Genomic DNA, 14,522 nt, shown 5'->3' on the forward strand with positions numbered 1-14,522 from the left:
CAAACCTGCTCAAACCTGATTGGCTGGTAGAACTTGAGTGCAAGTGGACTACAAATGGAATTATAAAGCTTACACTACCAAGTTTTTTTTTTTTTTTTTTTTGCATATTCATATGCAGATATTAGAGTTTTCTGTGCAGCATGTTGACAGGATCTGAAATAATGAGATGTCTCAAAAAGCTGAAGTGCATCAAGTTTTAAAAACCACAGACGACATGATGCAAGAACAGACTCACCAACAAACAGGACAGAGAGATGGTCTTAATTTTGGTTTAGGACTTTTTTTTTTTTTGTGCATAAACACCTCACACTATGAACACACATTCCCTTGCTACAGTCATCCCTTAAATAGACAAACAAGGCACAACTTTGTCCCACGGTCAAAGCCAGTATTTCTGAAGCATTTGACTCCTGCTAGGATTTAGAAATGTGCACTTCCTAACCAGCGAGTCCCTATACGCAAAACTAACAAAACCAACCAAGTCTGCAATAAAAGAAAATGATAAACTTGGTAAAGCTCTAGTGTCAAACAGATGCTGAAGATGTAGGGTGGCAACAATGTGTTGTAGTCAAACTTGTTTTCATGAGTGCAGTAGCATTTTTATCATAAAAATACAAAAGTCTTATTTCAGATTTACAAAATGTTCTTCCACCTTAATATAAATGAGTGTCGGTGGCTCCTTTAATGCTTCACTTGCGATCTACAGCTTCTTGGACGTTTAACGGTACCCAGGAGGGCCCCATTTTGAAAGTCTGCCCCACGTGTACGGTATACAGCGGTTAAGGAACAAGCAGATGCTGACCTCCTGGCCTTCATATCGGTTTGTAAGTGCTTGCCGGTATTCACAGGATGCAGCAGAACATGCTGCCGCTGTGGCAACCGCTTTCCACAGTCGCGCCAATCCTGGTGGTCACGGAAATTCCAAGTCCAGAGGGATATTGGGATGACGAGAGACCTGCAGGGGAGCTGGCCAGTGGGCGAGGGGGAGGGTTCTCCAAAATCCAGGGGGGAACAGAGGTATAGCTATGAAATGAAGAAGGGAAAAAAGGGTAACCAGTAATTAGAGGATGCACTTTGAGTTCATTTTCACCCCACTCCTATTTTTTTAATTTATAGCTATTTTCATCTTTGCCAATTCCTGAGGGAAACATCTGACTTTTCAGCTGCTAAGTTTTCCTCTATGTCACGAGCTACCTGTCACTGAGCAAACAGTATCCAGTGAAGCTTTTTCTCTACAACTGTAACCTGCTTCAACCAAAAACATTGCTGTTAGAGTAAACAGTAACAGAATACTTTAGGGTCTGTGGTGGAAAAAATAAGCTGAGCTCTGAAACCAAACTGATTTTCTGAGGATTTATTGAAAGTAAAGAGTAAACCTTTGCAAAGAGATCAATACAGCACCAACAGTCTTCACACCAGCATTGACCAGCGAACAAAAATAAAAAACAGTTCCTTTATACTCATTGTGTGGATACAATGTATCCTGATATTCAGTATGCCTTCCTGTACAGCTGGCATCGTCCCTGATAAGTCAAAATAAAATGCATGGCTTGTGTAGAATAAGTGGGCCTTAGCTAAGTACAGTAGCTTGCTCATACATTGCTAATGTTAACTTTCTAACTAGAGAACGTTACGCTAGGATTCACAACCCAAAATGTTTTTTTTAATCCAGCTGCAGGCATTTTGTTAGCATTTCTGTTCTCACTTGTATATATTGGTGCGGACTGTTGTCTTTTCTAGTGATTGTACTTTCCTACTATGCTCCTTTATCCACTACAATAGGTGATTCTGCATGTTTGATGAGGCACAATTTTTACATCAGATGCCCTTACTGATGCAACCCTCCCAATTTATCTAGGTTTAGAGTATACTAGCTTATGACCATCGAAGCTGGGTCTTTAGTCTTTTTGCATGTAAGGCAAATGTGTTGACTACACCACGGTTTTCCTACTAAAAGCAATGACCTCAAATTCATTAAATGCTCTGTAAGTCGACCTGGAGATTTGGGTGAGTTTTTTGTCACTCTGTTTTAAAACTATTGATTTATGGGCACTGCGTGAACTGCAGAGAGACAAAGTGTAGACTGCAAATCCACTGATGGTCTGCTAAATATCAGTTTTTATGGGCTTCCCATTTACCTGTCATTATTCCTTAGAATGCTGTTGTTCCGCAACACACAGCTCTCATTGCCAGGATCCATATGTAGCAACGCTTTTCTGTTGTCAGGGTGGCCCTGGAACAAGATGTTGTCATGGACAACACCTTTAACTGGCCCTAGCACAGCGATGCCACAGCCCTGTGCCGGCTGGATACGATTGCGCACTAACTGAAGACAAAAATTATTACTTTTATATTAATCATATATTAAACAGCTGCAATATGTAGCTCTAAGAGTAAGTTTGAGAGTCTTCACTCCATCTCACCTTGATATCGGCACTTCCACAAACCTGGATTCCACATCCACGGTTTCCAACAACATCATTCTCCACAATCTGCCCATTACCACTGAAACTGACACCATAGCCACTGTTTTCATATATGCCATTACCACGGACTTCCACCCTGCAGTCTCTCTCCACCGCAACACCACCTCGACCATTTTCCAGAATGCAGTTCGTGGCTAGTCGGGTCAGCTGACTGCTTTGCAACACGGCGATGCCAAGGCCACGGTTACAGTTTATGAGATTGGCAAAAACATTCAGGGCCTCAGTGCTCTTCACATACAGACCAACTGCTAAAGAAAGGGACAGAAAGATGGAGAAACGTTAGAGTCAGATAGTGAAAGACTATCTGGATTTGATGCAACAGATCAGTTTAGTACCTCCATTGTAGCTCATGCAGTAGCTCTCCACCAGAGCCACACTAATAGAACGGCGAGCAGAGTGGCGCTCATCCTCGCTGTCCAGATCACTCTCCCAGGCAAACAGTTCACCTTCTTCATTAAAATTCTCCTGCCCTTCACGTCCCTCTCCTTCTACTCCCCTCCTGTCCACACCGCCTCCTTCTCCACCAATTCCATCCTGCCCAGGCCAGTTTCCCTCCCTGATCTCAATGTTCTCTGGGTCCTTCCTGCAGAATACTGCCAGCCCATACATAAAGTTATGGACAATGTAGTTGCCTAGGAGTTGTGGAAGGCTGGACGACATAACCCACACACCACAGCCTTTGTTACCTGAAGAAATTGGGAGGAAGAGGGAATTAATCTGTGTCATGGGTGTTCAAGATGAGCTGTTAAGCACAATGCAGCTTTCAAGAGATTCAAAATACATACAAAAGACCTGGTTTCCCTCAATAAGTCCACGTCCTCTCTCTCCCACCACAACGCCATCTGAATAGCCGTAACAAATGTAGTTGTTCCTTAAGATAGGGTCACCACCTCTGCGGATATCCACACCCCCCCATTGGTTCTCTCTGATCACATTCTCTGTAATTAAAATGTATTCACGTGTACGTCAGTGGGGGAAAATGAAGAACCCATTTGTCGTGCTGATGTGTAATTTAGACAAGGCAATGGAGCAGATCCAGTGACACACCTGTTATCATTCCTCTGCCATTCTCGTTTATAGCAATCCCTGCAGCCTGGCCCTGGAAGATGTGATTCCCACTGAAGAGGGAAAGCAAAAAGCGAACAAAAGAACAAAGCAAGTTATGGAAGAGAGAACAGAAAAGTGCTGCCAAAAAAAAAAAGCTTTGTTGTAGGTTTTATACTGAAATCGTCACTTTTTTTTTGAGTAAAAAAAACCTATGAAGTTGTTTCAACAATGTAAAAAGTATCCAAAATAATGGAGAAAAAAATAATGAGCTACACATGGCTTGGCAAGTTGAATGTTTGTAGAGTCCAACCTACCTCACCACAGGATTTCCACAGAAGAGAATGTACACACCAGCTTCTTTGTTATTGTAGATCTGGTTGCTTCGGATTGAACCTTTTCCATTGCCAAGGACAACAACCCCAGAACGCAAACCACTGTGTATTTTGTTGCACTGTGGATTAAAATAGAAGTGTAAAGAGGGGTGGGGTAAATTAGTTTAATCTGGAAAGCTTGGATAGATCATTTCTGTATACCATAAATATTCACACTCAGTATGTGTCTGCCTGTTTTCCACACACAAAAAAGCATCTTCAGCTCATAACTTAAATTAGAAAGATAGTTTAAAATTAAAAAAAAAAAAAAGCTGTTAAAGCTCTAAGACATGCCATTACATGAAACTTGGGTTTAGGTTACTTTTGTCAAAGTTTTGTTGTTTTCTTGTATCTTTAAAAACTTGGACTTGAATCAGCAATGGTGCAGCATTTACCACAATGGTTGGGTTAGCCCCTTTTCGGATGTCCAGCCCTGCCTCCCCATTTGAGTGGATATTATTTTCTGCTATGAGGCCCTGAGCAGAGAGGCGCAGAAACACACCTGACGCACGGCACTCACAGACCTCGTTTCTCAGCATTACGATCTGAAGCAGGAGAGGGAGAGAAAACGAAGGTGATCACATAACAGCTTGAATAGGAAACTGCTGCTAAATTACTAATGATTGGAGATACTTGAACTTGATATGTTACCCAGGGTGCTGTGTATACACAAGTCACTAAATCTGTTATGATACATATCACAGATACATGCCATTTGTATGAAGCAAAGTTACTAGGAATTTTACTAACTGTGGCATTCTGGATGCAGCGCACAGCATAGTTCAGCCCACGAAAAACATTCTCTTCCAGTCGAGCTTGTCCATAATTGGACAGATGTACACCGCCCTTCCCGTCCCTGAAGAGGCAGCGTCTGAGGATGCAGCCAAGTGTGGATGCTGCCAACATGTGAGCCTCTGGGTCTCTGTCTAATTCCTGCTGAAGGGTGAGACGCTCAGGGATCATGGATGGGGGATCGGGGGAAGAGGAAAGTGGCAGAGAGCCATCTGACCGGGGGTTCAGCAAATGTGACAGGCCATGATGGTCACATGGGATTTTGTATTCCAGTGTTAAATGCTTTTTGGTGTGGTTGGTCCCCCCTTCATCTCTATTCTCTTCCTCTCCCTCGCTGTGCTCACCATCACTCCAGCCATCTTCAATCACTGTACGCTGACATACTGCATCTACCCCTGTCTTCCTCTTCCAGTCCTCTATGGTTATGTTCTCCTTTTTAACATTAGCACCTGGAGGTTGATATCCACCAGTGGAGGCAGCTGGATGTCCTTTAGGAGAACTATTATACTCAGAAATGCCATGTGATGGGAACGTCCTAGCCAGAGCTGCCAAATGTTTACAAGCCCAATTCCTTTCTGAGACTGGAGGACCTTCCACAGTCACTGAAGCTGTGTCACTTCCTGAGAAGTCACAGCTGTCAAATAAACTCAGGACAACTCCCAGCAAGTGTGCAGAGCTGCCCTGAGAGAAGGAGCAAAACCGAGCCTGGCAGGTTCCTGGCCCACGGATTTGCAGCTGAGCTCCCTCAAAGTTGCAGTTATCTAGTTGGACATGTCCCCAGGATGTCTGGAGGAGAGCAAGATAGAAAACAAAGAAGTATAATTAGACCCTATTTTGTTAAGACATCTCCGTGTAAACTAAACCACTCTGAATCTGAGACATGGCTCTCTTAGGAAACAAGCTGTTGCTTCACCTTGTAGACAACAGTGGAAAACCAGGGTGGCATGAACACCAGATTACACAGCCTAGCCGTAGGGCACTGCTGCTCTACGCACATCAAAAGGGCCACCTCGCCCAGTCGGCCCAGCCCAACCAGCTCCACAGGTACCTTCAGCGCTACCTCAGCCTGCTCCTCATACACCCCTGGATGGAGAACCACTCGATCATATGGCCCCACCACCCCAAGGGCTCCACGGAGGGTCTCAAACTCACATCCAGGTCCCACGTGCCAAACCCTGCGATCTTTCCGACGGCGGAAAAAGAGGAGGCAGGCGGAGGACTGGAGCTCCGGGCCATTTTGAGTCCAAGTGCGGGTGGCAAGGGCATGTTGTTTCAGGGCTTCTCTCCAGGAAGAGGGCTCCAGATGCGGTTGACTAGGCCAGTTGGGATGTCGGCACTCAGGGCAGCCCAAACAGAGCTGTCTCCAGCGGGTGTTATCCAGAGAGAGGATGAGCTCCCGCCAGGCACGGCACACCTGGCAGCAGCGGCCCAGGTCAGGGAGAGGAAGATAGGCTAAGATAACCCTCCACAGCTCCACGGGGAGGCTGCCCACTTCCATGGCAGCAGAGACGCCGGTTGGTTACCACCGCGATGGGAGGGATACCTGGGGACAGTCACACATGCACACAAGCGCGCATTTCAGGCAGCAGGAAGCGCCAACCATTACACAACAATTATGAGGGCACACAATATTACACAACAGGATATACAACTGCATTAAATAAAAACAAAAACAAATTCGCACATCAATACCCAATGCTGCTGCGGCCAGCATTCATTTTAGCTGGAAATCAAAATATAGAGAAAACTACATATGAATTCCGTAACCGTACTGCTCATTTTGCATAGCGGTCCACTCAGGCCTGCAATACTGCAATGAAAGTTTGCTGCAGTTAAATGCGGTTAGCTAGCCACGTAACTAACGCTAGCCAAAACGTCCTTACCCTTTACCAGTGTGCCATAGTTAGACGCATCAACACATGTCGGCTCGACGTTTAGACCAGCCATCCATCTGGCGTTACACGCCTGCGACACGGATTTTGTCCTCGCAGCCTCCACAGTTCACGGCAATCCATGATTATTGCAGATGTGCCACCGAAGTAAATGGAGTTCAGACGATTGCTTACAGTTCACGGAAAGAAACCCAGGATCCCCATCTTCCGCTTCCCAAAAGTGGGCGTTTACTTCAGCTTTCCCTTGGTGCATCCAAAGGGAAGCTGAAGTATGGGGAACGATGTTTAACTAGTTAAAGCCCATATTCAGAGCCGGTCCAAGGTTTTATGGGGCCTCAAGTAGAATTTTATTTAGGGTCCCCCATTCCACCTCCCCAGCTCAGCATTCCAATATTAAATGTATATTGTGCAATTTTTAAGCGTTTGGGCACTCTACATTTACCAAAACACAATGATCAAGGGTTAAAAGTATATTGGAAAGAAATAAAATAAATCATTAGGCAATATATTTTTAAAATAAGTTAACTGTTTTAATTGTTTTTGAAATGTGCAAATGGGCAGAACAGTCATTAAGCATTTATCACACACACACACACACACACACACACACACACACACACACACACACACACACACACACACACACACACATATATATTACACACACACGATGCAAATAGACAATATTACATGTAATCAGAGGTTTAAGTACTGGTCCAACTTCTGTACTCAGGTAAAAGTAAAAAAGTACAGCCTCTGAAATGTACTCAAAGTAAGAAAATAAAAGTAGCTCCTTGGAGGACGTTTCTACCTCTTTTTTACATCTTTCTCTATCTGAGTGAAGTTATCGCTCATTTTTTGCTTTCCCTGGAAATACAGCAGCTGTTCTTTTAGCTAGCAGACACACTGTGTGCCAAACTGCAGAAACTTTTTGTCCTTTACATTTTCTGTCACTCATTTTTGTCACTATTCCGGCGTGTAGCTAGTAAAGCTTACCCCTCTAGGTTTTGGTAGAAAAAAGGAATCATTTTGAAATCACCCAGATTATTAGGCATACTCTGCTTTATACTTTTGCTTTATCATGGTAGGAAAATGAGTGTCCATTATAGCAGGGGGGCACAGATTTTGGCGGGCGCTTAATTCTTTATTTCCCTTCTAATGGTTTGTTACCGCGGTGATGTTATTTTCAATTGGATATTGGATATTCAAGCTCCGCAGAGTTAGCGGCATCTAACTCACGGTTGATCGGATTCAGGAACTCTAATTTCTCTGTTGCTCCCTCTTATCACGTTCGGTGGTTCACTTAGGGACCGTCAATAAATTTCCGAATAAAACACTCAAGAGCAAAAAAAAAAAAAAAAAAAAAAAAAAAAGATTTCTTGTCTTGTGACCAACTGCACCAACAACAATGGTAAATCATGCTACTAGATTACATAAAAGAGGCCAGTGGTGCAAAAAGGGGGTATGCACTATATGCAATGCATAGGGGCGCCGCACAAGAGGGGGGCGCCAAAATGATGTGGGAAAATATTTCTCTAGTTGCATTTTCTGTATTTAACAGCTGTGCATATGACATGATCAATAACAGAGGCGCTTCGCTGATTAGGCGCCCCTGCGCTCCTTCACCTCCCCTCCTCCTGTCCCATTTAAAGACAGTCGGTAAGTTATGTCATAGAAGTCTTGTATGTTATAAGTCCATGAATAAGTGATCTGCACACATGAACACAGTAAACGTTGAGAGGATGCGGATAATGCGGGTTTTTTTTTGTGTGTGTAGTGTTCTAGCTAGCGGTTGATCGCAAGGCACCACGCCAGGCTGAGACGCTTCACTTTCGGAGCTCTGCTGTCTCTGCATTTAGCAAACAGGAGCCCGCCCCACTCCGCTAGATCGCTGCTTTTATCAATGCTCGCGCCTGTATTATTTCACTGCAATTTACAATCTACCACAGCAGGGAAAGTTCACAATGTGCACGTTTGGTGTCCCTAAGGTCATGCGCGCACTTGATTTCGCGGCTGCAGAAATCGAAATGACAACCATCATGAATGAGAAGTAAGAAGAAAAACGAAGATCAAATGAAAATTTCAGGAATGAATTAACAGGAGTGGATCATCGCTGACAAGTTTTTTCCACGCCTCCACTGTCTGTGTGGTTTTACTGGCTGTGCAGAGAATGTCAGCTGTTATTTTTTCCTTACTGCGCAGTGTGTCCAGTTTATCAGCAAATAGCGCAGCTGCAAACACAGCGGTGGAGACAAGTTATCACGCGGTCCAGTCCCCAAAGCTGCAGGGACGCATTATGATGCTTCATAAGAAAAGCCGACTCTCACAGCCACCTTTCATCCTGGAGCCCTGTTCAGGCTTTTCCTTCACTTTCTATGAACTGACAGATTTCCTCAGGCAGCTCATCGCACCTGTGTAATAAGGCGCGTCACCAAATTCAGAAACTATTTACTCCAGAAAAGACTGAAACTGCCTCTTACAAAATTCCCTGTCTGTGTTTCGGTGTTTATGATGAGTTCTGTCTTCAGGACTTTGCTGCGTAGCGTTTCCTGCTGTGTGACACAGTGATGCACTGTCAGCTCACCTGTGCAGGTCTCCCTCTTCATCTTTTCCGTATCTGTCCCACCAATCCGCTCTTTCCCCCGCAGCGCAAGTGAGGAAAAGAGACAGATGGTTTACCTCCGATGTCAGCGTTGAGGTCTTTTGCCTCCCACCTGTTTGGAAAATCCCTGTTTTCCACTTTTCGTTTGGTCATTTTTTGGGGAGTCAGGCAGCTTAAATGTCACTGTAAAAAGTGCTGACCGATGTTTTATCCGCTGATCACTGATCAATCGGCAATAGGGAAAACACATCCCACATCAGTTCTTGGCCTGCCAGCAGCTGTTGCAGTGCATGGAATTTGTAGTAAGAGTGGTGGGAGCACATTTACCCGCGGGCTATTAATAATAACTATATGAAATCATCTTGCTGGCCGTATAAAATGAGATCGTGGGCCGGAAGTGGCCCGCAGACCTTGAGTCTGACACATGTGACATAGAGAAAAACTGCAGTACGGAAGTTAAAATGGGCAGATGAATTGTTAGTACGAAAAATTATTTCTTATCCGATTACTTGATTAATTGATGGAATAATCGATACAATACTCGATTCTGAAAATAATCGATAGTTGTATTCAGAAAGCCATAGTCAAACATTAGTTTTCAGCACCAGTGGAGCTGTGAAAGGCCTTTAAGAAAAATTACATGCACCTCGAGAAATGTAACTACAGGTTCACAAAGACTGTGATTATGCTTTAGATGTGCTTTCTGGTTACATGTGTAGGCCCCTTCACTCAATTAACAAGCAGGAGCAGCTTTTAGCGGTTAGTATTAGCTTGCTAATTAGCATTACCACCCCCGCCCATGGGGGGGGGGGGGGGGGGGGGGCTAAAAAATGTGTCCGCATACACCTCAGAAAGTATATAGCTGCGCCCCTGAAAGAGGCACACTCATTTTTATTCCATTTTAAGCCTTTATATATTTTTTAGGATTTTTTTTTGTTAAATTTTAGGATTTTTCTTCAATAGCTTCCAGGTCATGTGTCCCACTGTGAACGATCAGGAGTTAGAAAACAACCCCCTCAGATTCTAAAAAGTTCTCCATCGCTGTGATGGATTCCCTTTAACATTGTGGATCATCACTGATATGTTTTTCCATGGTTCCACCACTCTCTACCGTGTTTGTGTGTTGTGCTTGCTGTGCTGAAAATTTCAATGTTTTATTTTTTGGGGTGCCTGGATGGCTTCGTGGTGAAGCTGGCAACCACATACACATGCCGCGTTGCAGCGTGGGTTCGCGTCTCGGCCCGTCGCCATTTTGCCCGCGTGTCTTTCCCAAATTTCCTGTCTCCCTCCACTGTCGATAAAAGCCGCTGTGGCCAAAAATGCACACACACAAAAAAAAAAAAAAAAAAAACGTATTTAGGGGAATGCTTGTGAATACAAAGCAACATTACGCTCACACAGCCCCCAGTTTTTCAACATAAACACTGATGACACAACAGCAGCAGTTCTTTTTCAGTCTATTCACTTGGTACAACATATATAGTATGGGATATCATGCCCTCGTGTGTCCCACTGAAGACACCTCTATTCACGGCTCTTAGGCAAATGACCTGTGATGACATATGTGTGGCTCTGCCCACACATATATAACACTGTCATCACAGTCATTCCTCAGTTCTTACTAAGAACACCTCTGCTGAGGCCAGCTAGCTAGCTCAGCTAGTTAGCTCTGTTGTCTGCTGGCTCAAAGTTAGTTTAACTGCCCCTGTTGGTGTTAGCCCCACAGGGCTATTTATCTAGATGAATCAGTGTCTGCTGCCGGATTATTTGGGCAATTGCTAAATGCTATTCAGGCCAAATTTGAGCTGAGGAGGAAGCAGATGGAAGCTCTGCGCGATATCATCCACAGACGTGATGCGAAGCCCAAGTTGACAGCTACCTCTCGCAGGACCGCCGTCTCTCTGCCCACCATAAAGAGAGCGGTGCCCACAGCTGCTATGGGGGTGCCACCAGCAAGAAAACAGCCTCCGGGTCAGATTCCATACCAGTTGGCTTGGAGAAAAGGCCCACCTTCAGGGCCCAGGAGGGATTCCGTGCGCAGGAGGAAGAATCCTCAGCCCTCCTAGCTCTGGGATTGAGTGGAGAAGGGCTCCAGCGGCAGAGAAATGCCGCTTCCCCCCATCTGTTGCCGCACAAAAGGTGCCACTTAAGTTCTGTTCAGGTTGTTTTAAATGCTCAGGTGACCACATCAAGTGCTCCTCCTGTATCTTATTGTTATGCTCCAATAAAAGTGCCTCTTACAAACCATATGAGTGTACATGTTCCTGTGTTACGATCAATAAAAAATGCTGACATTCTGTACTTAAGTAGAAGTACAAGTACTTGTGTTAAAAACTACTCTGGTAAAAGTTCAAGTACTGGTTCAACTTCTGTACTCAAGTAAAAGTAAAAAAGTACAGGCTCTGAAATCTACTCAAAGTAAGAAAGTAAAAGTAGCTCCTTGGAGGACGTTTCTACCTCTTTCTTACATCTTTCTCCATCTGAGTAAAGTTATCGCTCATTCTTTGCTCTCCCTTACAATACAGCAGCTGTTCTTTTAGCTAGCAGACACACTGTGTTGACAAACTGCAGACACTTTATTTGTCCTCTACATTTTCTGTCATTTATTTTCCTCACCGTGCCGGCGTGCAGCCTCTATGTAAAGCGCAACTTCCTCTAGCTCTTTCCGGTCTCTGAGCGAGCGTTGCAGGAGCCTCTCCCTCTACCGTGTGGGGTGTCTGGTCCCCACCCTGTTGTTGCGCCTTCCAAGAAAAAACCGCTCGCAATCAAAAGCCGGCTCCCGCACTGACCAGAAATGCAAATGTTTCTCAATAGCATTAAACCTAAAGTAACGAGCTTGTTTTGAAAATGTAAGAAGTAGAAAGTACAGATACTCGTGTAAAAATGTAGTGAGTAAAAGTACAAAGTTGTCAGAAAAATAAATACTCAAGTAAAGTACAGATACCTGAAAAATCTACTTAAGTACAGTAACGAAGTACAAATACTTCGTTACTGTCCACCACTGTTTGCAAGCAAGTGCAAATCCTCAGCCTGCAGGCCAAATAAGCCGAGTCAGGCAGGTTATCCCTTTCCCCGCAGACACACTGGGGGCGACATCGCCTCACCTACAGTGCTGCAGGTAAGCCGACTGGTGGCCCACCTCCCTCAGTGGCACCCCCTCTCCGTGGGTGGTGAAACCGTTGCTACAGGTTACCGGTTACAGTTCTGGACCAGGCCGCCTCGCTTCCGCGGTATATTAAGCTCTAATGTAAGAAGCGAAGCAGCGACAACACTAAGGGAGGAAATAGACTCGCTGCTGCAGAAGACAGCAATATGAGTGGTACCCGCTTTGGAGACGGACAAAGGTTGGTACAGCCGCTATTTTGTCGTTCCAAAAAAAGGGGGCGGGCTTCATCCTATTCTCGACCTGCGAGTCTTGAACAGATACCTGCAAATGTACAAGTTCAAGATGCTAACACTCAGACAGCTTCTGAACGCAGTCAGCCCAGGGAATTGGTTTACAACAATTGATCTAACAGATGCCTATTTTCATGTGGCTATACACCCAAATCACAGGCAGTTTCTGAGGTTCGCATTCGAGGGTGTAGCCTACGAATATCTGGCGCTGCCTTTTGGGCTATCTCTTGCTCCTTGCACCTTTAGAAAATGTGCCGAGGCAGCATTAGCTCCCCTCCGAGACAGAGGCATCCGCATTTTGGCCTATCTAGATGACTGGGCTCTCATAGTGGACTCCAGAGAACAGCTCTCGCTGGTCCTGTCTCACATTCAGGCACTGGGTTTCTCAGTGAATTTTCAGAAAAGCTCGCTGACCCCAAGCCAGTGGATCCCATTCCTCGGACTAGAAATATGCTCGCTCTCCGGCCGAGCGCGTCTGTCAGAGCACAGAGTAGCCGCATTTCACTGCTGCCTCGCTCAGTTTCAGTTGGGACGCAGACTGTGTTTCCAAACAATCCTACAGTTGTTGGGCATGATGGCATCGATGATTCACTTAGTGCCACACGGGCTGTTAAGGATGAGAGCTTTCCAGCGATGGGCTCTCTCTCTCTCATCGCCTGTGTGCGTTGCACCATCTATGGAGGAGACTGACGATAACCGCACCCTGCATGTTAGCAATCCACCCTTGGAGGGAGCCTGGTCTGCTGTATCAGAGCTCTCAGATCGGGATGGTGTCGTTTTGCAAGGTGGCGTCCACAGATGCCTCCCTGAGGGGGTGGGGGACTCTGTGCGACGGCGCATCAGTGAGAGGGGTCTGGATCGCAGCACATCAATCACTTAGAGCTGCTAGCCACTTTTTTAGCGCTCAAGCGGCCAACTCAGCCTACACCTTTGCATACAGGCAAGACCAGCACATCGACAGTAGTTATTTATATCCCTAGTTTCAGTGGACTAGGTGGTGATATTTGGACTGCAGGAAAAAAAATGGATTCTTAGAATTCAAGTCAAGTTATTTTCTGAGTAGGTAAGCAAAGCAGAATGTTGCATAATGGATCAGCATGCTTTGGTCTGGACATACAATTCGACAGTGGTCTCTTACATAAACAGGCAGGGAGGGACACGTTCCCTTCCCCTGCTAAAGCTGCCTCACTTTCTGCTGTTATAGTGCAGTGTTTGCTTTTTGTCACTGAGAGCCACTCACATTCCAGGACGTCTGAACCTGGGACCAGACCTTCTCTCCAGGGGGGTCCTCTGGTGAGGGAATGGAGGTTGCACCCCTTGGTTGTGGCCCAGATTTGGGACATATTTGGCAGGGCAGAGGTGGACCTGTTCGCCTCGAGGGTGATTGCTCACTGCCCTCTGTTCTTCTCCATAACCGACCACAATGCACCTCTGGGGATGGATGCATTGGCACACTCATGGCCAGACATTCTCCTGTATGCTTTTCCCCCAGTGGAAATGATACCACTGGTTTTAGAGAGAGTGCGGTCAGCAGCACCTCTCTCTGATTCTGGTGGCCCCTTGGTGGCCAGAAAAGTCATGGTATGCAGAAATAATCAGTCTGTTGGCAGCAAGGCCCTGGCAGCTTCCTCTCTGCAAGTACCTCCTGCAGAAGGGGAGGTGATTCACCCACGCCCTGAACTGTGGCGGCTGCATGCTTACCTGTTGAGAGGTCAAATTTGATAGCTAAGGGTCTGCCCCCAAGTGTAGTGGCAACAGTACAGAGTGCCAGAGCTTCATCCACTAGAGGCTTGTATGCATACAAATGGCGAGCATTTGAGCATTGGTGCCAAGACCGGCACATTATTTCATTCCAGTGCTCTATTGTGGATGTTTTGACATTCCTGCAGGAGTTGTTAGATAAGGGTCTTTCCTTTTCTACAATTAAGGTGTATTT

At 45.4% G+C, this 14,522-nt stretch overlaps 1 protein-coding gene and 1 pseudogene across 1 annotated transcript; one reads left to right on the forward strand and one right to left on the reverse strand.

The window, feature by feature from the left end:
• Positions 1–1,918: 1,918 nt before the first annotated feature.
• LOC115776645 (F-box only protein 10-like) lies at positions 1,919–6,829 on the reverse strand. The gene is made up of 10 exons (XM_030724405.1): positions 6,580–6,829; positions 5,610–6,239; positions 4,655–5,482; positions 4,300–4,449; positions 3,848–3,984; positions 3,534–3,604; positions 3,272–3,424; positions 2,822–3,172; positions 2,424–2,734; positions 1,919–2,326 (listed from the first exon to the last, which is right to left on the reverse strand). The coding sequence occupies exons 2-10, from the start codon at positions 6,192–6,194 to the stop codon at positions 2,135–2,137; spliced, it is 2,778 nt and encodes a 925-aa protein (XP_030580265.1). The 5' UTR covers positions 6,195–6,239; positions 6,580–6,829; the 3' UTR covers positions 1,919–2,134.
• Positions 6,830–11,010: 4,181 nt separating this feature from the next.
• LOC115778070 (uncharacterized) lies at positions 11,011–14,308 on the forward strand (annotated as a pseudogene).
• The last annotated feature ends 214 nt before the right edge of the window (positions 14,309–14,522 follow it).

Source organism: Archocentrus centrarchus, chromosome 1 (assembly GCF_007364275.1).
Source record: "Archocentrus centrarchus isolate MPI-CPG fArcCen1 chromosome 1, fArcCen1, whole genome shotgun sequence".
In the NCBI taxonomy this organism is placed as follows: Eukaryota; Metazoa; Chordata; class Actinopteri; order Cichliformes; family Cichlidae; genus Archocentrus; species Archocentrus centrarchus.